Below are 24,942 nucleotides of genomic sequence, written 5' to 3'. Positions count from 1 at the left end.
AGACCCTGTCTCAAGACAAACGAAAAGGGCTGGGATGTAGCTCACCGGTGAAGGGCCCCTGGGTTCAACCCCCCGTAGTGGGGAAAAATTTTTAAACAGGATTATAAAACAAATCGAAGTCCTTCCTAGAAATGAAAGGTAAAGACAAGTTTCAAGAGGTGAATGTAATGCTTACCACCCACTAACAGGAATTCTTCAAAGAGGAAAGAGCCAAATGTTAAGGGAAAGCTGTCAAGTGACTCCAGAGAAGTGCCAGAGCTTACGGACAGCAGCAGGGTCAAAGAGCACTCGAGTGGGACTCCACGCACTTGTGCACACTATGAATTGTCATAAAGCCTAAGACAAGATTCTAAGGACGCCCAGGGAGGGAAGAGGCTCCCTCTCCAAGGGGAGGAAGAATACCTGGAAGAGGCTCCCACTGAAGCGATGCAAGGCACGGTCAAAGCCAGCCAGGTGCAGATAAGGGAAACTACGGGACGGCACCTGGGCAGGGCTGAGGAGTGACTGAAGCGGACAGAGGTAGAGGGCCGGGGAGGCCGCACGGAGGAGCCACTGTGTAAGGAGCCAACGGGAGCAGAAAATGCAGGGAGAAGAGGCGGCCGCTAGGAACAGCAGCGACAGGGCCGCCCAGGAAGCGGAGCGCTGCGGCCGCAGAACAATGCCGCCGTGCGGGCGCACTCGGGCGCCGGGCCGCCCTCCGCGCACGCCGGGCGCCGCGGACGGCCGCACCGGAAGCGAGGCGGCCCCACGCGAGGCCTCGGGCCGCGCGGTCGGGCCCCAGCGCAGGGCGGGCGGCCAGGAGACCGGGCGCGGACCGTGGGCGGCGGGGGCGCGCGGACTCGGCCGCGGCGAACGCGGGCCCGCGAGCTCGGCGCCCCGCTCCCGGGCGCGACGGCGGACACCGCCCGGCCCCCGTCCGGCCCCGAAGAGCGGCCGTTAGCGGCCGTTGGCGCGGCGGGGCGGGGCGGGGGCGGACAGAGATCTCGCTCTCGCTCTCGCCCCGCGGGAAGGGGGAGTGGAGGCGCGACCGGCTGCGGGAGCTGCAATTACCGTGTGGGCTGCGGAATTCTCGTGGTGTTTGTCGGGGAGATGCGATAATGGCGTCCGTCCTCGCGAGAGAAGCCGCCGCTCAGCGCAGGCGCCGCGAGCACCTCCCCGCGCCCCGCGCCCCACCCTCCGCGCAGCCTCCCAGGGGGCTGGGGCGGGTCTGGGACCTCGGGGGCGGGGCTTGCGCTGGCATCTTCTGCGCGCGCTGGCGCTGGAATGTGCTTGATGAGCATGCGCACGCGTCCCTCTCGCCTGTAAGGGTTGACTCCCTGGAACGCCGACTTCCCGGTCTTACGCCCGGGCTGCTCGCCAGTGCGGGAGAAATCGCTTCAGCAGGCAGTGTGAGAAATGTGCATCCTCTCCAGGACCAAGTGAATAGGCTTTGGCTCCCCCGACGACTACACATCCCAGGATGCCCTGCGCCGCCCGCGCAAAGCGTCCCGGGACTCGTAGTCCCCGCGTACGCGCCGTGCATGCTGGGACTTGTAGTCCCTCCGGAGTCCGGCCACCGCGTCCCGCGCCCGCGCCTAGGGCTGCTGGGACTTGTAGTCACGCGCGCTGGGCTGCGCTGTGAGCCTCGGGGTCCGCCTGAGTTTGGTGCTCGCCCACCTCCTGTGTGGCGGGCAAGTGCGCCGTGGAATGTGAACCCGCGGTGACCGAGTGCGCGCTTGCCGGGGTCGCGCCCTCGCTCTCCTCGCGTCCCCGCCCCGCGTGCTGGCGACTGACGAGAGGCCTCGGAGCCCCTGTCGCCCGGAAAGCAGGTCCTCCGCCTGGACTCCGCCCGCGGTGCAGAAAGGGCAAAGCTGGGGCCCGATCCAGCCGCCACGGTTAAGCCTCCTTCCCAGAATAGCACCCAGGCCCTGCGACCATCCAGGTTCAGGACGCCCTGGAATAATGCTGGGGCCCAGCGATCTCCCCACTGTCCGAACCGTAGGCCTCGCAGGAGAACACCGAGCCTTGGCCACTGTTCAGGTTAAGGGCCAAGAATAATCCTGAGGCTCAGACACAGGCTGGTCCTGGGCATTTAACAGCAAAAGCACCTTAAAGACCTTCCAAGGAAGGGACCATGGGTGCTGGACAGACAGTGGTGTTTAAAAGGGACCAGTCCTCTCCAGAGGCCAGGAGGAGGGTCAAAGAAAGGAGAGAAATTGCTAAGCAAGATCTCCTGCTGAAAGGGGAGAGGCTGGGTCTAGAATCCGGTGAACTAGAATCCTGTTGCTCAGCATCCATCTTGAATATAAGTTGGACTAACTCATGCAGAAGCAGGGCTCAGTTCCTCAGGCCTTGGGCCGCTTCCTGGGCCTGCAGCCTGCTTGACTGGTCCTGCTGACCCCAGCCCCCTGGACTGTGTGGGCATGCCATAGCCGCCATCTCAGTCACAGCTCACCTGGAGCTGCTGCTTGCTTTTCACCCTCAGGGTGAGGGGGGTTGTGTGTTACTTCAGATTGTTGGGAGGTGCTGACTGCAGGCATAAAGCACAGTTACACGCCCCCTCAAGTGTTTTTGTGAAACTTTGTGTCCTGCTAAGAAAGTGTTCACAGTTACCACTGTTGACTGGCCTCAGGTCCCAGGTGTGAACAGGCTCCCACATGGTGTGAACAGTCTGATTGCCTTCTCTTTCTAAAATTGTGCTTCATGGTTCTTGGTAAACAAATGCTGGCTTCCTGGTCAGTTATCCTGTTATCAACTATCACCTGGAGCGGCTCTCAGCAGGGATGACTCATGAGGCTCCCTAGGTTCCCTGAAGACATCTACAACCCTGCCCCACGCCTGACCTGAAGATGCTAGTGCTGATGTCCTGAAGGTTCAACCAAACCCCTTGCACCAGGTGAGGGGAGAGAGAGACAGATAAGAGTATCTCAGTCTGCTCTCCATCCCTCCCATCTCTGAACTCTGTTTTTTCCCATTGCTGGGCAGAGTCTTGAGAAGGGTCCCCAGCAATGACACACATACTTGGCTACCTTAATAAATCTCCTTGGAGAGAAAATGCCTGTTTCTCCTTCATTTCTGCAAAATTCCCATTGCTCAGGTCACCTGGCAATGCTGTCCTGATTGGCTGAGCCTGAAGTATGTCAGAGAATGGGGTCAGCCCACCCCTGAGCCATGTGGACAGGGGAAACTCAGAGGAAGTTAGCAGCGGACAGGGCCTAACTATCGCCGGCATCAGTAGCCTTTGTCCTGAGCTCATGCCTGAATGCACAGGAACACCAGTGTCCACATTGATGTGTCCATTTGGTGGTCCTTTCCTCCAGCAGTTGTTGACACACCTTCCAGAAGGAGAGGCTGAGTGCTTACAGCAGCACAGGAAGCTCTTCACTCTGGGTTGCTGGCTGCCGGGTTTCCCACCTTCCCTGCTGCCCTTCAAACGTGGGACAGACTGCAGTTGAGCCAGCACCTCAGCCAGGCAAGTGACAGCTTGAAGCGCCCTATATCCTTCTATTTTTTTTTTTTTCTATTTTTGTAGCATTGCTGCTACAAAGCATCCCTTGGGCATGGATGGCAGAGGGAACAGGTGTGTGGTCTGCAAAGTCAACAGAGGTGTGCACCCAAAATCATGCTATGAAAAAATCCAGGGGAGAAGAAATGAGCCGGCAAACCCACCAAGAAATGTCCATGTGTCTGGAAAATTTTAATCCAATGCGGGTCTATGCTATTTGTTTTTAACTAGGATGTAACTGCACTTTGGGTTTGTCAGGGGAGCATTCGGTTGCATGTAGAAATGGATTTCCATTTCTGTCACATAAAAATAAACACTTCTCTGGGAGCAGTGATGCACCCAACATCATCCCAGCGGCTCAGGGGGCTGAGGCAGGAGGATGGCAAGTTCAAAGCCAGCCTCAGCAACTTAGTGAGGCTTTAAGCAACTTAGACCCAAAGTAAAAAGCAAAAGGGGTTCCAGATGTGGCTGGATGCATGAGGCACTGGGTTCGATCCTCAGCACCACATAAAAATAAAATAAAGATATTGTGTCCACCTAAAACTAAAAAATAAATTTAAAAAAAGAGATTGTGTCCACCTAAAAATAAAATATAAAAATAAATTTAAAAAAGAATGAACTGCCCCTTGACAAGAGGGATGCAGGGAAATTTAGGGCTGCTGTCGAAGAGTGGGCTCCCAACTTCCCTGGCCACTCAGTTGTTTCCATAGAAAGCTCTCCAGCCTGTGCGTCGATCAAGGAGGACTGATGGATGAGTCATCTCGCGAGTGAGGTGCGAGGTGGATTGTGCTCCATCTCTGTGCTCTGTGAAACACTTGGAAAACAGAACATTTCAAAAGATCAGAGAAAATAAAAATAGAAGTTCCGTTTCTTCTCCCTGCACTTTGAAACACTGTCTGGGCCCACAAACTCCATTTCAGAAAACACAAACCTAGAGAAGCTCTGAGTTAAGCTCTTGGGCTGAGGATGAAGAAAGCCTCACACCAGCAGAAAGGAAAGACCTCGGGACCGCCCCTTCTCCATCGAAAAATGCCCTGTAGTTTCCGTTAGCCCTGCAGCGTCAGGGTCTGCAGGCAGCAGAACAGCATGGGTGCAGAGTTGTGCAGGCTCGACAAGTCCAAGTTGGACAGGGAGGGCAGGCAGCTAGAGACTCAGGAAGGGGTTCAAGTCCAAGTCAGGCTGCTGGCCACATTCCTTCTTGTTCAGGGCAATCCGTCTTCTTTCTCTTCAGCCTTCAACCGATTGCATGAGACCCACCCAGATAATGGAGGGTAAGTTGCTTTATTGAAATCCACTAAGATTTAAGTGTTAATTGCACTATATAGAGAACACCTTCATAGAAACATCCAGAATAATATTTGGTCAACGTTCTAGGCACTACGACTCAGTCAAGTTGACACATAAAATTAACCGTTTCAACTCCACATGAGAATTTTCAACTCTAGCAGAAAATTATAGACCTGTGAAGCCCACTGAATGACACTTTGTGCGCAAGGTAGACACAGGAATTTAAAGGTGTCTGGTTGGGTAAACATGAAGGCTCTTGGTTGAAATGCAAAGGGAGTGGGTGAGAGACAATCTCCAGGAAGGTAACTCAGCACGAATATCACAGTTGAAGCATATTTGTCCTCTGACCCATAAGTGTCCCAGCTAGGAATCTCATTCAGAGATGTTTAGGACAGTGTCATGTACAAGACCAAAAACAAAATAACATTCTCATCTGTTGAGCTAGTCATTGAATAAATTTCGGTACATCTTTCAGTGGAATATTCTGTCATGTTTAAAGAACTATGCACTGATACAAAGATTATTAGGATAAATTATTAAATGGCTATGGGTGTAGATCTACCTGCATGAAACAAGAGGGCCGCACTGGGAGGTCACTAAAGCAGTCCACCCTGGGCAAGGCGGTCTTCGCGGTCCACTTCCAAGCTGCTCCAGACATCTCAGGGGTCTGAATGTGCACTGTTCATCCTTTTCCAGGACAGAGATTTCTGTCAGTACGGCCACAGCACCTGAGGTGGTGTGTAAGAGGCACCTGTCAGGAGGGGAGGGACAAGATGACGGATATTTTCTAAGCAAAGCAGAGACCTGCCAGGAAGACCACAGGGCAGGAAGGAAGACCCAGACCCACAAGGACTGCATGGATGTCGTCGGCCTCAAAGAGGGAGACTGTGGATGGTGGAGTGGCCAGGGACAGGCTGCAGAGGGCAGCTGACAGCTCATCACAGTGAGAGGCCAGCTGCTGGCTTGGGCCAACTGGGCCTCGACAAGACAAAGCACTTAGCCTGCAGCCCCAGGAGGGCTTGCAGAGGGCTTCCTGCAGCAGTGCAGGGGCCTTCACAGACAGGACACTGGCGCTGACATTAGTGAATAAGTCGAGCACTTGCAAAGGCCCCTGTGGAAGAAGAGGTAGCCCAGAGGTGGCTCTGCTGTATGAGGACAGCTCACGCTGTGAGAAGGGTTGTTGGAAGCACCGGGCCCAAGTGACAGCCCTTCCTCTGGCTCATCCTGGAGGTTTGCTGCTCTAGGGTTCCGGAATCCCCGCCCTCCCCGAGACCACAGGCTGACACCAGAAGCAGCAATCACAGCAGCAAACGCTGGCACGCCGGGCAGTCTTCCTGTGGCCTGGCATCGTCAAACATCACGGGCCATGTGGCCAGGGTGACCAAACAACCTGCCATCCACATGCAGACCCTTTCATGCCTGAGAGCAGCACTGTTGGTGTTTATGCTGAGACAAGAGGCGCTACCCACGGGCTCTTGCTCCAGGGGGATGGCTGGCATCGAGTCGTGTCTGTTTAGTGGAAAGGGGCCTCACAGCAGCCCCAGCAGCCCCGAGCAGACAGGCCACCTGCTCACCTGCTGCGTCTCCCTGTGCCTGCAGCTGGCCCCACTCCTGAGCTTCTGCCCCTACCATCTTAGCTCACGCACCCAACAGAGCCCTGTGCCTGCTGCTGAGTGTCCTGTGGCTCCAAACCAAGGTCAATACCACAGGGAACCGGGACTTTGCCCGTCCACCCGCCCTCCCATCCTCCTGTGCTCACAGCAGCTCCCCATCACGTTTTCTAACTCCCTGGTGGACTCACCAAGCTGTTTACCAGACCAGAGCACAGTGACCTGAGTTGTGTGTCCCCAGCGAAGGCCACTTGTCCCCATGCATGCACTCCGAGCCAAACCACACACCATCTCACACAACAATCTGGGACAGGCACGGATTGAAATTTAACCATCTCAGGGGTTTGGGTGAGCTCCTCAAAGAGGCGGTATGCCTCACTCACTGTCCTGACCAAAGCGTGGTCAGAAGGGGAAGTCGCCCTCCTTGGGGAACAGCCAGAGATGTTCAGGGTCACGGTGCTGGGGAGGGACCCCTGCAAGCCCTCAGCTGTGGCCTTCTTGGTCAAGCAGATGTGGGGAACTTCCCAAGGTCATGCAGCAAGGCCAGCACGATGGTGCTCCCAGCGTTCCTGCACCCAGAGAAGTCAGAATGAGGCAGGTGAGTAGCTCTGCAGGCGCCCCGGCTGCTGCTGGAAGTCTGTAGAGTCGCAGGAAAGTTTCCAAAATGAGAGCGTCCCAAGCAAGCCAGCTTGGTTTGAGATTTCTGCTGTCTCTTTTGCATTTGATGACCCTGAGTAGGTCATTTACCCTCCATTTCCTGGGTCAGCAGGAGGATGTGCTGCTGGGGACAAGGGGTCCTCAGTGCTCCCGACCTTGGATGGGCCCTTCCTCTTTCTCGTCTTACTTAGATGCTTCCTCTGTGCACCCAGGGCCTGCGTCCACGGCTGTAGGTTCTGTTCTAACTCCAGCATCTCACTTGCTCCTGCAAGAGAAGGCGGGGCTCCTGGGCAGACCCACTGGAGATGGCACCAGTGACACTTCGGGGGGCTGACCCACAGCCCTGAGCCTCAGTGCCCGCATCCGTAAAACAGGCATGCCTGGATGCTGTGTCCCAGGCACAGGGGCACGACAAGCGTGAAAACCTGGTGCACATCAGACTCCGGGTGGACATTCCAGCCTCTCCAGGGCTGCCCCGGAGGGACACCAACCTGATGTTGAACCCCATCTGGAAACCACAGGAGCCCCTGGGCTCTGCACTGGCTCCGCTGGGAGGCAACTTTGGCCTGCGGTGGGGGCACTTGGCCTGAGGGGGGACGCCATCCCTGGGCACTCCTGGTCCAACTTCAGGAGGACTCTGGTCAGTAGCTGCTCTGTGGGGCTTCTGGGAGTCAGCAGGCAGAGGAGAGCCACGTCTGCACCCCACACAGAAGGGTCTGGAGCAGAAACCTCATTACCCCCCTTCACTGTCCCATCCCCAACCCCTGTCCCTTCAGCAACAGGGACATTCCACATGGGGTCCCTAGAGTAGTAGCATCACCTGGGCCCCACCCCAGACCTGCCTCTAAGGTCTCAACAGGGAAGGGAAGACACTAATGCAGAATGTGGATCTCCCCGGGCCCCTCAACACTGATTCCCAGAGGTGACTTCCACGAACAGCTTTGGGCCAGCCTGGGACACTGCTCCTCGCCCACAGAAATGTGATTGCAGGTGCTGGAGGCTGTTCAAAATACACTTGCCTGAAGTGCAGACACCTTCAAACCTATCCTCCCTTCTCTTCTTAGCATACCCCTCAACAGCACCAGAACACCAGATCAGAATGCTGGCCCTATCACCTTGTAGCTGTGTGCCCCTGGGCAAGCATCCTAACCTCTCTGAGCCTGAGGTTTATCACCTGTAAAAGGTAGTTAATAACAGCTTTCACCGCACAACGGTGTTGGAAGAATGAAGTAAGGCGCTTCCTGGGAAGGCATGGGGCAGTGCTTGGCCGAGCGACTACCCGCTGGAGGGCAGCTGCTGCTAGGAGCCCTCGTGGATGTATCTGCCAACCACAGGCCTGGCCGCTCCCCGGAGCAGCCTTGGTCGCTTTCTGTGGCGTGCAGCGTCTCTGCGGGGCGTGAGGCAAGAGCAGGGGCAAGTATGTGTCCATAACTGTTGCAGTGCGTCCCAGTGCACGCTGCCCTAGCTGACCTCGGTAGGCCTGTTGCAGAGGTGCGCCCCTACACACTGTAATCCTCGTCCCCACACTCCAGAAAACGGCATCTGGGGAGTGCTGACCGGGGAGCAGGCAGAGCCGGCTCGGGGCCCAGTGTCTCTGCCTGGCACGTTTAAAGCATTTAAAACGGCACTTGGACACTGGAGGCTTCGCATGAATTCTGCATTTTTATCTTCTCTTGAAAGAGCCAAAGGCCTGCAGAAGGCTCTCACTGCCCAGGCCGAGAGCCACTGCCCACTAGGTGCACTTTCCACGTCCCACCGTCCTCACCTCTCCCAGCTGCCTCCTGCGAGGGTGAGGGTCACTGATCACCTCACCTCTTCATTTACCGAACTTTCCTTGAAATAGGGCCCCTCAGGAGGGAAACCAGGCACCCGATTCTAATGGTGGAACTTCAGGTCTTGGGAGAGTGGAGGGCAGGGTGGGTAGCTTCCACTGCCAGCCACCAAGAGCTGGCGAGCCAAGGCAGCCATTCAGCAGGGACGCAAGAAGGCTGGGTCTCAGTCGGGGCTAGTTCCCGGGTCTGTAAAGGGCAGGTGGCCAACGACGCCAGGGCTTTCCACCCAGCACTAGTGTGTCAGAGGCCATGTAAGCACGGGCATATGAAGGGGCAGAGGGCCTGCTCACACTCTGGTTAGAGACACCACGGTTGCCATGCACGTCACCTGCGGTGGGAAAGCAGGAAGGAAAACTGGAACATAAAGCAGAAAACCCACCTACCGTCACCACCACCATTTCCCACAAGAAGGACTTTTCTGTTTTATTTATTCATTTATTTTTGTGGTGCTGGGGACTGAGTCCAGGGCCTTGTGCATGCAGAGCAAGCACTCCACCACCTGAGCAACATCCCCAGTCCCCAAGAGGGACTTTTATCACCGAAGTAGAAAATATGTAATCTCAGAATAAACACTCTACATTTCTACAATCTTTACGTCTAATTTAGAAAAGTGTGATGTGTCCTACTGGCCTCTGATGCTTACTTGTTAAACACCACCTCCTAAAAACAGTTCATCAGTATGTTAAAGAACAAAACACAGCGCTAGCCATTAGACTCTCAGGGTGGGAGAGATGGTCCCAGTAGGACTATAATTCTTAATTCTTAGTTTTCTAGAATTTTTCTGAAGATGCCCTTTGACCCTCAACTCTGTGGGTAGGAGTTTATAGGAAAGAAAATAATCCAGATGAGTGTACAGAGAACTAAGACAAACTTCATTACAGCTGTTTAAATTTATGAAAAGTTGGGAAAATTCTAAATATCATCACTAAAGAATCCGGTTTAAAAATCAAGGCATAGCCAGGTATGGCAGCAAACACCTGGAATCCCAGCAGCTCAGAAAGCAGAGGCAGGAGGATCCCAAGTTCGAGGCCAGCCTCGGCTGCTTAGCAAGGGCCTAAGCAGTGTGTAGTGCAAGTGCATCACTAAAAAGTAATCCCTGGGCTGGGGGTGGCTCCGTGTTTAGCGCTTGCCCTGGGTTCATCCCCAGCACTGGGGAAAAAAAAAAACAAAAAACACCAAAATCGCACCGTTGTTATTTCACCATCAGATGAGCTCTTGGTGCTTACCAGATGACATGCAGAATAGGATCCTCGTTCATTTTGTTCATTTAAAAAAATGGGGGGGGCAGGGGGGTGCGCTGCGGCTGTGGCTCAGTGGTGAGCACTTTCCCAGCATATGTGAGGCATGGGGTTGGATCCTCAGCACCCCATAAAATAAATAAATAAATAAATAAAGGTATTATGTCCACCTACAACTTAAAAAAAAAAAAAACCTCTCTATGAGGGCATTTCCCCAGAAAGCAGCCTGGGCCCTTCCACCTGGGGAGCAGCCCTGAGCAGCTTCTTTTTCTCCTACAAACCTTTCTGTGTTTTCTGAAATATTCTTTTTATTTTTTTTTCAGTTGTTGATGGACCTTTATTTTATTGGCTTGCTTATATGTGGTGCTGGGAGGCGGACGGAGTGCCTCGCACGTTCGAGGCAAGCGCTCTGCCACCGAGCTACACCCCCAGCCCCTCCGAAATATTCCTGATCCTGGATCTTCCTTTAAAATCAAGCTCAAGACGCGTGGGGGTGGACCTGGAGTGAGGGGCAACCCTGCTGAGCTCCCGAGGCTACTCCTGCGGGTGGCGTACGTCCTGTGACCCTTCCCACAGGACAGGGCCCGATGCACTGTGTGGCCTGCCCTCCCCAGGCCCCTGCTGGGCTCCCCGTGGCCACACTCTGGACAGTGCACGCAGGTCGAGGCCCTCCTAGCACATGCGGGCAGAGTCTCCACTCTGGGCGGGAAGGAGGTTCCAAGTCTCGGGGTCCAGAGCGCCTGAGTGAAGGGCCCCGGGAAGGCACATAGGGCTTAGCAGACGGGTGGCCTGGGGACTCCCGGGCTCCCTGCTGCGCCGGCTTTCCCCTGCGCAGGCCCTGGGCTGTGTCCGCCATCTCCATCCAGTGGCTCAGTCAGGGTCTGTCTCCCTGTGTCCCTAGGCCAGGTCTCCAAGTCAGAGGGCACCAGGCAATCTCCCATCAACATCCAGCGGAGGGACAGTGTCTACGACCCCCATCTGCAGCCACTCAGAGTGTCCTATGACCCCGCGTCCTGTCGGTGCATCTGGAACACCGGCTACTTCTTCCAGGTAGAATTTGACGATGCTGCTGAGCAGTCAGGTAAGTCTGTCTGGCTGGGGGTCTGTCTCCTCTTCTGTTGCACCATGAGTGGGGTCACAAGTTTAGGAAGGGGGGATGAGAGCAGTACCCTTCCTTCCTGACACCGTGTCGGCAGGGAACAGGAGGCCCAGGAAGACTGAGGGAAGGGGCCGGGGACAGGGAGATGATGCCCCCTGAGGAGGGGAGGCCCCTTCACCTGCCCAAACGCAGGTTTAAGGGGACGAGCCTTGCTGAGGTGGAGCAGCTCCCTCTAGGCTGGGCAGAGGTCAGAGCCAGGCGGCCTGGTGGCACACTGCGGGTGCCACTTCTCAGGTGAAGCCGCTGAGCGCAGAGCTGGGAAGCTCAGACCCCCAGCCACCAGCCAAGGCCAGATGGCACCCTGTCACCCCAGCAGCCTCTGGGCTCCTTTTTGCTCTGTGCGTGAGGAATTCCCACATTAATTACGGCTTCTTTCCTATTGCAAGTGGCAGACACACAACTCCAACTGGCTTAAGCAAAGAGGGAAATTCGTTGCGTCCCCAGGACAGGGCCATGTCCGGGGTGTGTAGCCCCACAGCCTGCATCTCAGCACCCTCTCTGGGCTCTGCTCTCTCTGGTGGCCTCAGGCTGCCTTGGGCTGGGCCATGACTTTCCTGAGGGTGGCAAAGGTGAAAGTTCAACCTCCCTCAGAGCAAGCAGCAAAGACCCCTCCCAGCAAGTCAGCCACAGTCCTGGGCTGAAGCTGCAGTCCCAGCCTCGGCCACCGGCCTGGGCTGAGTGGATCACAGTGACTCTGGCTAGCCGGGGGATGACCCAGCCCTGGAGCAAGCTGTGGCCAAGAGCAGAGGCAAGTGACTCCCCTCAGGACCGCAGGAGTGAACAGAGTAAGAAGGAGGTCCCCGGGACATGGCGGCCTCCTGTGACCAGAGCGCCCCTGCTGTTAGGCCGCAGCCACTGTGTAGCTACTCCTGTCTGTGTAAAATGGGCCCCAGCCAGCGTCGAGGACCCCTGCTAAGTGCTGACCCGCTCTTGCCAACTGCTGCCCGGGATGGGAGACCGAGTCCACGCTGCGTGGTTTCCTCCCGCCAGCCACTAGGGACCTTGAGCACCTTTCTCAGTCCCCAAAACACTCACAGTGGCGGCCACGGCTCTCTACCAGCAGGCCTGGGGACAATGTGCTCCACCGGCACAGTGCCAGGGTGGCCTGCTCAAGAGCTCAGCTACTCGACACCCAGGCTTGGAACAGAGCATGCGTCACTGGGGGACCTGGCTCCACAGCCCAGGGCAGACACGGGTGCGTCCTCACGCGTGACATGTCCACTTTGTGCAGACTCAACATCCAGCGCCTGAGGCTCCCGTTGCTTGGCCACCGCAGGCTCCTTCTTGCCCCCCAGCCCTACCTCCCGAGTGTCCTCTGCACAGACCCCACGTCCAGCCCCATGGAACGTCCATCTGTCTATGCGACCTGCTCTCCTTCCCCCTGTTGTCCTCTCTCCCTAGCACCGTCTCCATCTTCACCTAATGAACACAGACTCATTCCTTGGGGCTCAGCTGGGACGTCACCCCCACAGGAGGCTGTCCTTGTGTCCTGGCCAGTGTAGTGTAGGTCCCCCACAGCAGCCCTCCTTGGCTGGCATAACACTCCTGACCCTGTTCCCGTCACTCTCTCCTTCTCTGTCCCCGCAGAGCACAGGCTGCTGGAAGTCGTCCCACAGTACTGAGCGTATGCACAGCTCGGTGCTGAGTGACAGGTTTCTCCTTTGACATGTCCACAGCTGGCCAGGTGCCTTCTGACGGACGCTTTCCTAAGGTGTGCTTCTCCATCCATGTCTCTGCTTCCTTCCTGTTTGGGGGGCAGGGGCTGTGGCAATGGCAAGTCTCTGCTTGGGTGACAGTGCAGTGGCCTCAGTGGTGGCAACCCCGGCGGCTCTGACAGCAGTGTTGCTGTTCCCTGGGCTCCCACTCGTGACAGGCACCGGGCAAGGCCACACCTGCAGCTGGGCCTCTGCCTTCATGTTCCATGAAGATGTAGCCAGAGCGGACCTCACCACATGGCCCCAGAGGCTGGGCTCAAGTCCACCTGGCTTTCAGACCAGAGGTGACACTGACGGCCTCGGAGCTGACTCCCCGGGGCACGTGAGCTCCTGTTCTGGAGCTCTGGGAGGGCCTCTCTGCCAGGCCAGCACAGGTGAAGCCCTGGCCCCCAGCTGTGGCCCTCACGGGCCTGGGAGAGTTGTGAAGACCTTCCTCTGCCCTGTGATGGCCACTTGGCCCCCTGGTGGCCCCCTGTGGCACGGCGTGATGTGGAGTTTTCACGGTCTTCCATCTTGTTTTGTCTTTAGCAAGTCCTGGGATTGAAGCTTAGGGCACTTCACCAAGCCACACCCCAGCCCTTTGTATTTTGAGACAAGGTCTGGCTAAGTGGCTCAGGCTGGCCTTGAACGTGGACCCTCCTGCCTCAGTCTCTCCAGGAGCTGGGATTACAGGCGGGCACCCCAAGCCCAGCTTCTTTTATTCCAGTGTTTAGCCTTAAAACCGCAGGGTCTGTCCAAAGCCTGCTTATTCTGGTAAAAGCCCTGAGCTGTGGGTACTGTCAGCAGCGTCCTGGTGGCAGCAGAGGCTGCATTATCTGAGGCCACCAGTGCCAAAGCCTGCTGACGGAGGGTGTGGAGTGGGGCTGGCACGCTAGAGCCCTTCCCCTGAGAACCTCTTTTTGAACTAAAGGACTGCCCTGACACCGAGCAGCACTCTGAAGGGTCAGTCAGAAATCGTTTCATCTGAGTCTGTGGCCTCAGGCTGGGTTCAGCTTACTGGCAAGTGGCACTTGGCTCGAAGCCTGCTGTGAAAGCTGGGGGATCAGCAGACCTGGCTCGGGTCACTGGGTCCTGGGCAGGTGACAACTCCCTGAGCCTCAGTTTCCCGACTGCAGTTAGGCTGCTCTGCGGGTCAGAGCGCGGGTCAGTCTGTTGGGTCCACAAAGGTCCCTGCCCAGTGCCCGGGCAGAGGCGCTCCGGACCTGCCAGCTAGCCGCGCTCACAGCACGCACTGAGAGTCCTGCACCGCTTGACCTGCGTGAGCAGGGGAGGGCACGCGGAGAACCCGGGACACGAGACCCTGGCCAGTGAGAGGGGAGCCAAGGCCGGGAGGGGTGGATTCCTGGACCAGGCTCCCAGTGGAGGAGCCAGGTGAGCCTGGAGACCCAGTCCTGACACTGCGCCGCAGGGTGCTGACGGCAGAAAGCCACAGAACAGGGATTTCCAGTCTTTAAATAAACACCCTGGCCACTGGCTGGTGGCTGTCTTGCCAGTCAGTCCTAATTTTGGAGACATTGTCACGCTGAGAATCTTCTGTTCCAACTTGAACATGCCCAAGCTGTGGCCCCTCCCTGGCCGCCGCTCCCCGGCTTTAGCTGCAGAGGCTCCTCCTGGCCTTGTCCAGCAAGGGCTGTGCTTCTGCTCCCGCCCTTTCTCCTGGAAGGCCCCCCCTTCCTGGTCCCTTTCCACCTACGTGCCACCAGGGGGCGCTCCAGCCCAGCCCAAGACCCAGGAACCCTCAGCCCGTTTCCTTACAGAGACTTGGGGAGACCAGGCCAGCCTTTCACACGCCCTCCCAGCAGAGCTGCGCAGGTGTCTCCCCTGTTTTTATTTAATTACGCAGCAGTTTTTGTTGTTGTTCTGTTTTGGTTTTTGGTGTGTGTGCGAGCTGGCTGGGTCTCCAGCCCGGGGTAACCATGGTTTCAATCAAGACCCTTGTTTACACGCAAGTGAGCAGACGCCCGCCCCGTCTGCAGAACAGGCCCCGTGAAGGAGGAGCATCCTGCCTTGCCATGGGAAGGTGCCCAGGATCCCAAAGGACAGACTCCGACTGAAAGTTTCTTACTTAAATGGGTGTTGTGTTTTGCTGCTGCTGAGGCGTTTCTGTGAAGCGTTCTGGGCAGCTGGGCCTCTGGGGAAGAGTGCTCACAAATCCAGGCCCCGCGTCGTCCTGCTGCAGGGGCCAGAGCCAGCCTTCTGGGGTCCAGGCCGACCTGCAGGGCTTCATGTCCCTGAGGAGGGCAGGGCTCGGCAGTCGCCTGCACCTCCCTGTCTCTGGGCTCTGCTCCTGCTCTCCGCTGCTCGGCAGGTCTAGGTGACTCCTGTTTCTCCTAACCCAGCTGCAGGCCCTGGAGGATAGAGCCGGCCGCAGAGCCAAGCCCTTCCTCTGCCTCCGGACACGGCAGAGCCAAAGCGCCCAGCGGTCCCCACCAGGAAGGAGGGCCGGGCGACTTTGTGGGTAAGCCCTGCTGGTGGAAGTCCAGCCGCGTCCAGCTGGTGCAGGACCCATGCTTTTCTGGGGACATCATTCCTTAGGGAGACCTGCTCCTGTGCCTACCCAGGGTCCTAGGATGTGTGAGCTGGAGGGGACAACGAGCAACAGCTGGCAGCTCTTTTTAAAAAATAGTGAAGGAGTTGGAGTCCTGAAAGGCTCTGTGATGTGTGGTCACCACCAGCATCGTCACCATCACCTGACAGCATCTCACAAAGTGACAGTGTCTCCGTTTTCCTGCCAGCAGGCCTCCTTTTAGAGGTAGAGATGATCTGGCTCAGAGAAGCTAAGCCACCTGCCCAAGATCACACAGCAAGTTGGAGGCAAAGTCGACTTGCCAGTCCAGTCTTTGAGTACTTGTAGTGTCCTGTGGATTCTTCTAGAAATCCTACACAGTTCCCAAGCTGCCAGGAAAAAGGCAAAATCCCACTGTGACACACAGACCTGCTTATCCAGTGGCTGGGTGACTGGACAAACAAGTCGAGGACCATTCCCATTCCTTCCTTCACCTGCAGGGGTCCACGGGCACCTTCAAGGACCCTTCCTTGAACTAAGTGCTGAACCGGGTGGAAAGAGAAAGGGGCCTTGCCCTGAGATATGACAGGGTGACCCTTGGCTGGGCCTTGTCAACTGCATCCACCAGATTGCATCCAGTCCAGCTGTCCAGGGCGTCAGCATAGAGACGATGCTGTCACGCGCGGCTGTCCCCGTGGTCCCTCCAGCTCGCCCCCCTGTGGCTAACAGGTGCATCTGGTGCCGTGAGGATCCTGGGGTGGCCAGGACTGCTATCCCTTCCAGGGGGCTCTCCTGGCCTGGCAGAATTGGCCAGCCGCGGCGGCTCACACCCCATGCCTTCTGCTGCGAGGACTTCCTGTGAGGACAAATGCACTGGGTGCTCCGTGGCATCCTTCACCCAGGGACATTCCCCTGTGCTGGCCACTCCGGGACCTGACAGCAGCAAGGCCCGGGAGGGCCATGCAGAGCACACTGTGCAGCGGGTGAAGCCGGGCCCCGCGAGCTGCCAGAGCCACTCCCCAGCTCTGCAGCCAGTACCGCGCAGTGGCCGTCCCCGGGCACCCGGCACTCCTTCCGGCTGAAAAGGAGAAGCCCGACTGCCTCCACATGAGCAGCAACTAGGGTTGAACCACAGGAGTCTGCCGAAGTGCAGATCCCAGCCCTGCCCTGGACTGTGGAGCCAGTTCCCCCAGGGATCCAGGCTGTGTTCTGAGCCTGAGTGCCAAGCTAGCCGAGCTCCTGAGGAGGCCACCCTGGGCACTGTGCTGGTGGAGAACAGTGCTCCCAGGCCTGCTGGTAAGAGCCGTGGCCTCCACAGCGAGTGTCTCAGGTGACTTAGAAAGGAGTGCTCGTGTCGCCTGGTTCAGTGGTGGGCCTGGACTAAACAGAGCTGTGTGGGATGGGGATTGTGAGCAGGTGGCACGTTGCTCCCCAGAGCGTGTTCCCGGAAAGGCCTTGCTCTCTGTGTGTTGTGTTATTGAGTTACTTGGTGATAGGACTTAAACTTCCTTTTTAATTAAAGAAAATCCCAGAAACTTATGGGACAGGTGTGCATCTCGGGTGCCTCTGCCCTGTGCAGGAGTTGAGGCCCTCACTGCCGTCTGCAGGCCGGCCGCGTGCGGCGCCTGCATGCATTCAAGCGTTTTCTGTAAACAGGGTCAGCCTGCGCTGGCGAGGTGGTGGGCAGAGGGGACCAGAAAGAGTAAACCCTGCCCGTCAGCTTGTCCCTCCAACAAGGCACCAAGCTCCAGAGCGAACTTGTACAAGAGGCAGATGGTGCGGCAAGCACCACCGTAGCCCGAGGGGAACTCAGAGTCACAAACTGCGCTTTCATTCGCAGGGATCAGCGGGGGGCCTTTGGAAAACCACTACAGACTGAGGCAGTTCCACTTCCACTGGGGAGCAGTGGACGAGCGGGGCTCGGAGCACACGGTGGACGGCCACGTGTACCCGGCCGAGGTTCGTAGGTGACGTGGGCCAGGCAGCGCGAGTCCCGGTGTTTTCCATGTGCCAGGCTCTCCTGCAGATGCCAGCCTTCCCAGATGCCCAGATGTGAGGCACTTCCTGGGACCCAGGACTTTCAGTGCTCCGGGCAGAGCAGTTAGCATCCACCACCCACTTTATCACACCATTGTCCAAAGAGGAGGGTGATGCAGGCATGCTCAGTTAGCAGAAGAAGAGACAGGGGGTCTGAATGGTGATGATCATCACAGTGGAGTGGTCAGTGGTGACTTTCAGACACAGAAAGAACTGGACCAGCATCCATGAGGCTGCCATCTCCACCCTGTGAGTACCACACTGCCTTGTCCACTGGTCACACCACTGTCCCCACTGAACCCTGAATCTGTGTGCCTCCCAAGTGACGGGTTGGTTTGGTTCATCTTGTCCCACGGTGCCCATGGGGGATGTGTGCCTGAGCTCTGCCTGCTGTCACCTCTGCTCTTGCACACAGAGGCACTGCAGGGTGGGCTGTGGTCCTCCTCCCCTGAGTGTTCCTCGACTGCCAGGGTAACAAGTGAGAGCAGGGGACCCACGGGGCTGTCTCCGAGTCAGGCTGGGCCTGGTCCCTGCTGGCCGTCTCTGGGGTGTGGAGGTCAGGTGGGAAGGCAAACCTGGCTGCAAAGAGGGGGTCTGTGAAGGGGAATGACTCAGGGGGGCCTGCGGGCCCTGCAGCCCCCATTTCTAGGGCCTTGAGCCCCAGCCACGGGGAGCTCCAGGTGGGCAGCGTCAGACACACCCTGGATCCCAGGGGCTCGTGGCCAGGCAACTGGCTCCTGCTGGGAGTGAGGTCCGCGAAGAGCACATGGGCCCAGTGCCTCGGCAGAGTGCAGTGCTGGCCAGAGAGGGCTCCTCAGCACCCAGGAGCCCAGGGACTCGAGGCCTGGGCCACCTCTAAGCCAGGCACTTAGCAGAAACACGAACACTCATCCCTGGGTCCTGCAGGGCACTGGCCCCAGTACCCTTGGGTACCAACCCGCCGGTGCTCAAGCCCATCATGTGCCTGTGCGCAGGACTCATCCCGTCCTGTAGGCTCTAGGCCATCTGCAGGTCACCTGCCACCCACACCAGAGTTCTGCTCCTTCAGCCCAGACACAGCATCTTGACCCAAGGCCTTTAATCTGCGGTGGTCTGAATCCCCCAGTGTAGCACCCAAGGCAGAGGGCCAGCTGCACAGAGGCCCAGGCCCTACTGGGGAGCCACACCATCCCCTGGACACTGGCCAACCTCCCACTCCCACTCCCGTGAGGGACCCCTCCCCAGCTCACCCCCAGCCTCCAGGCAAACCCGTCTCATCTGCCAACTCTGGTGTGGAGTCCAGCAGACGTCCGCCACCCCAGATCCATTTTCCTACATCAGAAACTGAAGGAGTGTTAGAGCCACGGGCGAAGTTCAGGGCTGGGCTCCAGGGTCAGGAGGGGGCAGCATCTGGGACCCACTTGCCCTGTTGCAGTCCTGGGCTGTGTCTGGCGTAATCCCGTGGCCCTCTTCTACCTTGTAGTCACAGTGGCCTCCGCCTTGCCCCATGCCTGTGGCCTTGCCAAGTGCCTGGGAGCCCCAGGGTGCTGGCCTCCTGCGCGCCGGGCGGCCATAACACGATTCACTAACGTGATGAAGTGGCCCCTGTGTCGGCCCCATGGAGGCCGAGCACCTGGTGTTTCCAGCCGCACCCGACGCTCACACCGGGCCGCTGTGTTTCAGCTGCACCTGGTTCACTGGAACGCTGTGAAGTACCCAGCTTACGAGGAAGCTGTCCTGGGGGAGAAGGGCCTGGCCGTGCTGGCCGTGTTCCTGCAGGTAAGGGCACCCGCAGGGCTGCAGCACCGGGCGGGCGGCCCCTCTCACAGCCCCGCACAGAGGCGTGTTCTCAGCCCCCTCTCTGCTCACGTCTGTGCCTGTGCCGTGCAGGTGGGGGCCCGCCACGAGGCCCTGCAGAGGCTGGTGGACGTCTTGCCAGAAATAAAGCACAAGGTGAGTTCCATGTCTGGGGAGCAGCTAGCTGGACGGGCAGACTGTTCAGAGGAGCCCCCGTGGGCGGGGAGGGTGCAGTGGCAGGGGCATGTGGCACCAGCGCTGTGCTGGGACTGGGGTGGGGTTCCCAGTGGGTCCTGCCTGGCTCCGGGAGGGAGGCCACCTCTCCCCTCAGGGGCTCGCAGTTGTACTGCTGCCCCCAGACCCCGTTCTTCCTCAGCTCGTCTGCTGGGGTCGATTTGGGTGTCCCAGGATCAGGCAGCTTTCTGAGGGTCGGACACTCCTGCCCGCCCGTGGGACTGCCCTTATCATCACTGATTTGCTTTTAAAAATCTTTAGCTTGGTCGAGGCGATGACATCCACTGGTCATAAAGTTCCTTCTAAAGCAAATCAGAACCTCACTCTTGACACTGTGCCACCGGGCATGCTCTGGGAAGGTCTTAATTCAGATCACCCCTGTCCTGGAGAACATGGAGTCCAGAGAGGGAAGGGAAGCTGTGGTGTGGCCAGCAGCCCCGGGCCCGGCTGGTCCTGCCTGTCCGTACAGGCGACCTTTGCACACCTTAGTCACTGGCATGGCTCAGAAAGGTGACAAGGAGAACAATGTTGCTTTTCTCCAAGGTCAGCCCAGAGAGGACTTTGATGGAGAGGTGGAAATTCCAAAGAAAAGGGTTTATTTATTTAGTACCGAACAAAAGAGTCCCCAGGAGGAAGGAGCCAAGGTGGCCGCAGGCGTGGCGCGGCGGGGGCTCTTCCCCCTGGGCCGCAGGGCCGAGTGGCTGCACTTGAAAGCCAGGCAGCCCCTTCCTTGCCAGCCGTAGAGGCTTTGATCTCCCACCTCCTCCCCTTGGTGCCGACCTCCAAGCCGGTCGCTTCCCCCCTCAGAGGGCCTCAAGGCCAAGGTGCCAGGCCCCTGCCAGAATAAACCTGGGGTGCGGATGTTTCCCAACCAGCCCCCAACCCGGGCAGGGTGGGCTCCACCTCTTGGTGGGAAAGAAGAAAGCTGGCGGCACAGCCATGTTTATGGGGGTCTGATTTCCTCCCCTGGGTCTGCAGAGCGCTTCCCCCATGAGCTCACACAGAATGTTCTGGGCAAACCCCCAGGGAGACCTGGGTTGGGGACTATCGAGGAAGTGCTGCCGGGGCTTAGTTCTGGTTCCAGTGCTGATGGCTGGGCCACAGTCTCCCCACGAAGAATAAGGCTGAGACTCCAGAGATGAGGGGACTTTACGAGGCGGAGGCCAGCCTTGGAGGGCCTCAAGGTCAGGGGATGGGAGGCACCTGAAGGTCACCTGGCCCAGCTTTCCGGTCTGCAAGCCTCGACTTCTGGGCATTCCCACAGCAGCACAGTGTGAGCAGAGCCCTGGGGCAGCCCTTCAGAGGCTGATCCACCAGTTCTGAGCCTCTCAGAGCCTGGATGCCCGCTCTGTGGAGACACAGCAGGGGGCACACCTGGGCTTCCTGATCAGGCCGTCCCCAGGGGAGGGGAGGGCAGACCCACACCTGCTGCCTGACGCCTGGGGACTGCTACTCAGCACCGAGTTTGAGTCCCCTGGCTGCAGTGGCCTTTGTCACAACAGTGCTTTTCCTTAGCTACCCCAGTGTTGTGCCCTTGGAGAGTCCTTGAAACTCGGAGACCACAGCCTGGAGGGCAACTCTGACTCCCAGTGGTTGGGCGGTAGTAGGAGTGGCTCTGGGCCAGGTGGCTTGCTGTGCCACTCACCCCTGGGTACTCTGTGAGTCCCTCCCCAGGGGGGGCCACCTGAAGCAGCCCACTCCTCCCTGGGGTTCCAAGCTCAGGAGACCAGTCACTTGGCACCACCACTCCTCCAGGCCAGGCTGCCCTGAGCCCAGCACCAGAGCTGGGAGACAACGGCAGGGATCCAGGTGTCCCTCCCTGCTCCCGCCCTCCCCCGGGGCCTCCTAAGCACAGCGGCTCAGGGCAACCACTTCTGCAGGGTGCTCCGGCCTCAAGAGCACAGCTTCAAGAAGGAGACAGGTGGACTCACGGTCCCTTCCATGCCTTGGCTTCCACAGCCACCCCGCGTCACTTCTGTGACGTCCTGCCCACCACCCAGCCATGGGAACCTGCCTGGGCTCAAGCGGGGACACAGCACCTCCAAATTTTGCTGGGAGGGAAATGAGAGCACTCTACATGGTCTCATCTTCAATCTCTCAAATGGCCCCATGGGTCCTTCCTCTGGGTTAGGACTCTCACCTCTTGGGGAACCAGAGGTCAGTGAGGCGAGGAACCTGCCCTGGGGCACACAGCCAGTAGGTGGGGACAGTTCATCGAGGGCAGTGCCACCTACAGCCAGCCACCAAGACGCCCTGCATCACAGCGCCCGCCCTCTGGGCCCCCACACAGCTCCAGCGCCCTCCCGCTGCGCCCTCCTCCACTGCCCTTTGCTCCTGCCCCGGAGTTTTGCCTTTTCTCCCCAATTTCACGCTCTCTGGCTGAGTCCTGTGGACTTTCGTGTGGAACGCCCATCCTAGGAAAGTAGGACAGCGGCTTATGGACCAGGACAGTGGTGTTACCGCTGTTGACCGCTTCCCCAATGTTGAAGTATAACACCAGAGAAGCACGCCGAGGCCAGGTCAGAGTGGAAAGTAGAGGTTTATTAAAGGACAGCAGAAAAGACTTCTCCTGGAGGAAGAAGGGGACCAAGAGATGGAATCCGTGGAAGTGCGGTTGTCTCCCCACTTATAGTTCCTTCAGTGATTGAATGTAGGTGGGAAGGCCCAAGGGTGGGGCCCAGGTGGGCCAAAGAAGTCATCTGGGCAGGAAGGACTTCTGAGTCAGCATCTTCAAGTTTGCTGGGAGCTGTTCATTAACACTTCTTTGGGATGGGCTCTGGGCCTTGGGGACATTAACATTCCAGGAGTCGCCCTGCGTTTCCCGGACTTCATTAACATTCCAAGAGTTGTTCTGCTTTTCCGGGAATTCATTCTCAACCTGGCCTCCATTTTGGATCTTACTCGATATTAGACCCGATTTACCTAACTACACGGACTACCTGACTTTAAATCTGGCTTCAGTGGGACCCTGGAGTAGGCGCCTTCACCCCATGGCCACCCCACACACCGGGTGCCCCAGTGTCGCCTTCTGGCCAGGTGCCTTGAGGTCCTTGAGGAAGGGCCTTGACGTGGGGGGGTCATCTGCAGTGGAACATGACCAGAGCATTCACACATGCACACACAGTGTGACCAGCCCCGAGGACACGTGCAGGGGCAGAAGGCCACACGCCCGAGACCCCTCACATCCAAGACACCCAGCACCAGCAACCCCGGAGCTGGGAAGCAGACCGGCACCCCGGTGAGGGGTCCTCTGCGGTGAGAAGACCAGGATGTGGGGTCCCACACTGCAGTGTTCAGGCCCGAGCAGGAAAGCGGGCCCCCACTTCAGTGTGGATGACACATGAGGACGTTAGCTCAGGGGGATCGGCCGGCACAACCGACCGAGCGCAGGCCTCCACTCAGGGAGGTACGTGGAGTGGTCACCACCAGCCAGCAAGGGGCACGGTAGACACCAGGGCTCCCTTGGGGAGCTGGTGGGTGGGATGGCGTTGGGTGTGGAGGGTGGCACAGTCCCAGAGCCCAAGATGGCTGCACAGCGGGGGACGTGCAGGTGCCCTGCTGCCTTGGTAAAAGCCGGTGGGGACCAGCGCGTCCCCGTGTTTCATCACAGTAGAGCAGTGTGAGCTTTCCATGGCCAGAGGCATGAGAAGGAGCGCTTTCCAGGGAAGTCGTGAGTCTGGGTGGAAACCTCTTGTCCCTGCTTCAGAACGAGGCAGTGGCAGCTGCCTAGAGTGGCCTGTTGGGGAAGTACCTCCCCCGACGCAGGGCGGACGCCCCACTCCCCTGATCCAGCACTGACACCATGGCCCCCGGTTCTTGCTCCCAGGACATGCGGGCGGCCATGGGCCCCTTCAGCCCCTCCTGTCTGCTGCCTGCCTGCCAGGATTACTGGACCTACTCGGGCTCCCTCACCACCCCGCCCCTGGCAGAATCTGTCACCTGGATCATCCAGAAGCAGCCCGTCGAGGTGGCTGCAAGCCAGGTGAGTGGGCTGGGACGGGGTCGTGGCCTGTGTGGGGGTCTCCTCCTGGGGCAGCTCCACTAAGCTCTGTGCAGGAGCACCCTGGAGCTCGTCCTCGGGCACCACTGATGTCCCTGCCCCGCCCTGACTGGGAGGAATCCCAGCTGTGTGGGCTGGTGGAGAAGGAGCCGGGCTCCGCCTGTCACAGGTCTCCTGACACGGAGCTGCTGGGGTTAGGGTTAGGGTTAGGGTTGGGGTTGGGTTGGGGGGGGATAGCTGGATCCTCGCAGTCCCTGAGCCCAGTGTTTGCACAGGACCTGCTCACGTCCCCAATATACCCCAAGTCATCCCTCGGTTACTTTTAATACTTAACACGATGTAGGTGTCATGTAAATGGTTTTTTTGTTCGGGGATAAGGAACAGAGGAAATGTCTGTACATGTTCAGTACAGACAGAATTTTTTTGGGGGGTAGTAGTTTTAACTTCTGCATTGGTTGAATCCGAGGATGCAGAACCCACAGATGTGGAGGAGTGGCAGTGTGCGCTAGTCACCTATGACTGTGTAACAAAGAGCTCCAAACTTAATCACTGATAGTGGGTATTTATTTTCTCTCAAAGTCTCTGTGGGCTTAGGAACTGGCTGGTCCTTGCTTGCAGTCCCTTGTGGGGTTACGGTGCCCTGCGAGCAGGAACTGCTCCCTCCTGACAGCTCGGTGGGGGCTGGAGGACTCATCCCCAGGTGCTGGCACGAGGCTGCTGGCTGTTGGATGGGGGCCTTACTTCCTGTCCTTGTGGCTGTCCCCGGGGCTTTCGAGTATTCATATGGTAGATGGTTTCCTCCAGAGAAAGTGGCCTTAAAGACCAAGCTGCCAATCGTGATGCCCTCTAAGACCTTCCCTTGGGAGCCGCCTGGCATCACGTCCAGTGTCCTCCACACAGGGCCATCCCGGATCTGGCGTAGGAGGGGCCTGTGCAAGGTGTGAGGGACCCAGGGGCAGGACAGCTCCCTGCACTCTCCGTGGCTCTCTCTTCCAGGTCTCCGCCTTCCGGGAGCTCCTGTTCTCCCCGCTCGGTGAAGAGGAGGAGATCATGGTGGACAACTGTCGCCCACGCCAGCCCCTGATGGGCCGGAGGGTCCGCTCGTCCTTCAGGCCACTGAAGTGGGGATGAGGTCCTAGAACCATCATGTCCACATAGTAGGCAGCGCGGACCGTGCGAGGGCTCCCACTCTGCTGACCGTGCTTCTCGGATTAAAAGAGAGGAAGAGTGTTGTCCCCATGATGTGCTTCTAAGTTGCAAGGGCAAGAAATCACTAAGGACGCCTCAGGGCACAGGGAACAGATGCTGGGACCCAGGGCAGGCAAGTAGAAGGTGGTCCCCGGGGCCAGCAGCCACCCGGGCCAAGGCTGCCCACTCGCCTCTCTCAGCTATACTCGTGCCCCTGCA

At 58.2% G+C, this 24,942-nt stretch overlaps 2 protein-coding genes across 9 annotated transcripts in view; one reads left to right on the top strand and one right to left on the bottom strand.

Annotated features, from left to right (window-relative positions):
- The window catches only part of Banp (BTG3 associated nuclear protein), an 82,646-nt gene extending 81,494 nt beyond the window's left edge, over window positions 1-1,152 (bottom strand). For all 8 annotated transcript variants that reach the window (XM_027932952.3, XM_071604949.1, XM_071604951.1 and 5 more), the window contains exon 1: window positions 1,051-1,152. The gene's annotated coding sequence lies outside the window, so the exon portion shown is untranslated. The remainder of the gene's footprint in view (window positions 1-1,050) is intronic.
- Window positions 1,153-6,822: 5,670 nt separating this feature from the next.
- Ca5a (carbonic anhydrase 5A) lies at window positions 6,823-24,694 on the top strand. The gene is made up of 7 exons (XM_071604204.1): window positions 6,823-6,979; window positions 10,983-11,189; window positions 17,329-17,447; window positions 19,188-19,283; window positions 19,395-19,457; window positions 23,362-23,517; window positions 24,532-24,694. The coding sequence occupies exons 1-7, from the start codon at window positions 6,823-6,825 to the stop codon at window positions 24,664-24,666; spliced, it is 933 nt and encodes a 310-aa protein (XP_071460305.1). The 3' UTR covers window positions 24,667-24,694.
- Window positions 24,695-24,942: the final 248 nt, after the last annotated feature.

Source organism: Marmota flaviventris, chromosome 18 (genome assembly GCF_047511675.1).
Source record: "Marmota flaviventris isolate mMarFla1 chromosome 18, mMarFla1.hap1, whole genome shotgun sequence".
NCBI classification, from domain to species: Eukaryota; Metazoa; Chordata; class Mammalia; order Rodentia; family Sciuridae; genus Marmota; species Marmota flaviventris.
This window is presented reverse-complemented; position numbering and strand designations above follow the sequence as displayed.

Coding starts and splice junctions, on each gene's coding strand:
- Ca5a (XM_071604204.1), top strand. CDS start 6,823: ATGTTCAGGGTCACGGTGCTGGGGAGGGACCCCTGCAAGCCCTCAGCT. Junction 11,190..17,328: donor CGATGCTGCTGAGCAGTCAG/GTAAGTCTGTCT, acceptor TTTCATTCGCAG/GGATCAGCGGGGGGCCTTTG. Junction 19,458..23,361: donor TGCCAGAAATAAAGCACAAG/GTGAGTTCCATG, acceptor TCTTGCTCCCAG/GACATGCGGGCGGCCATGGG.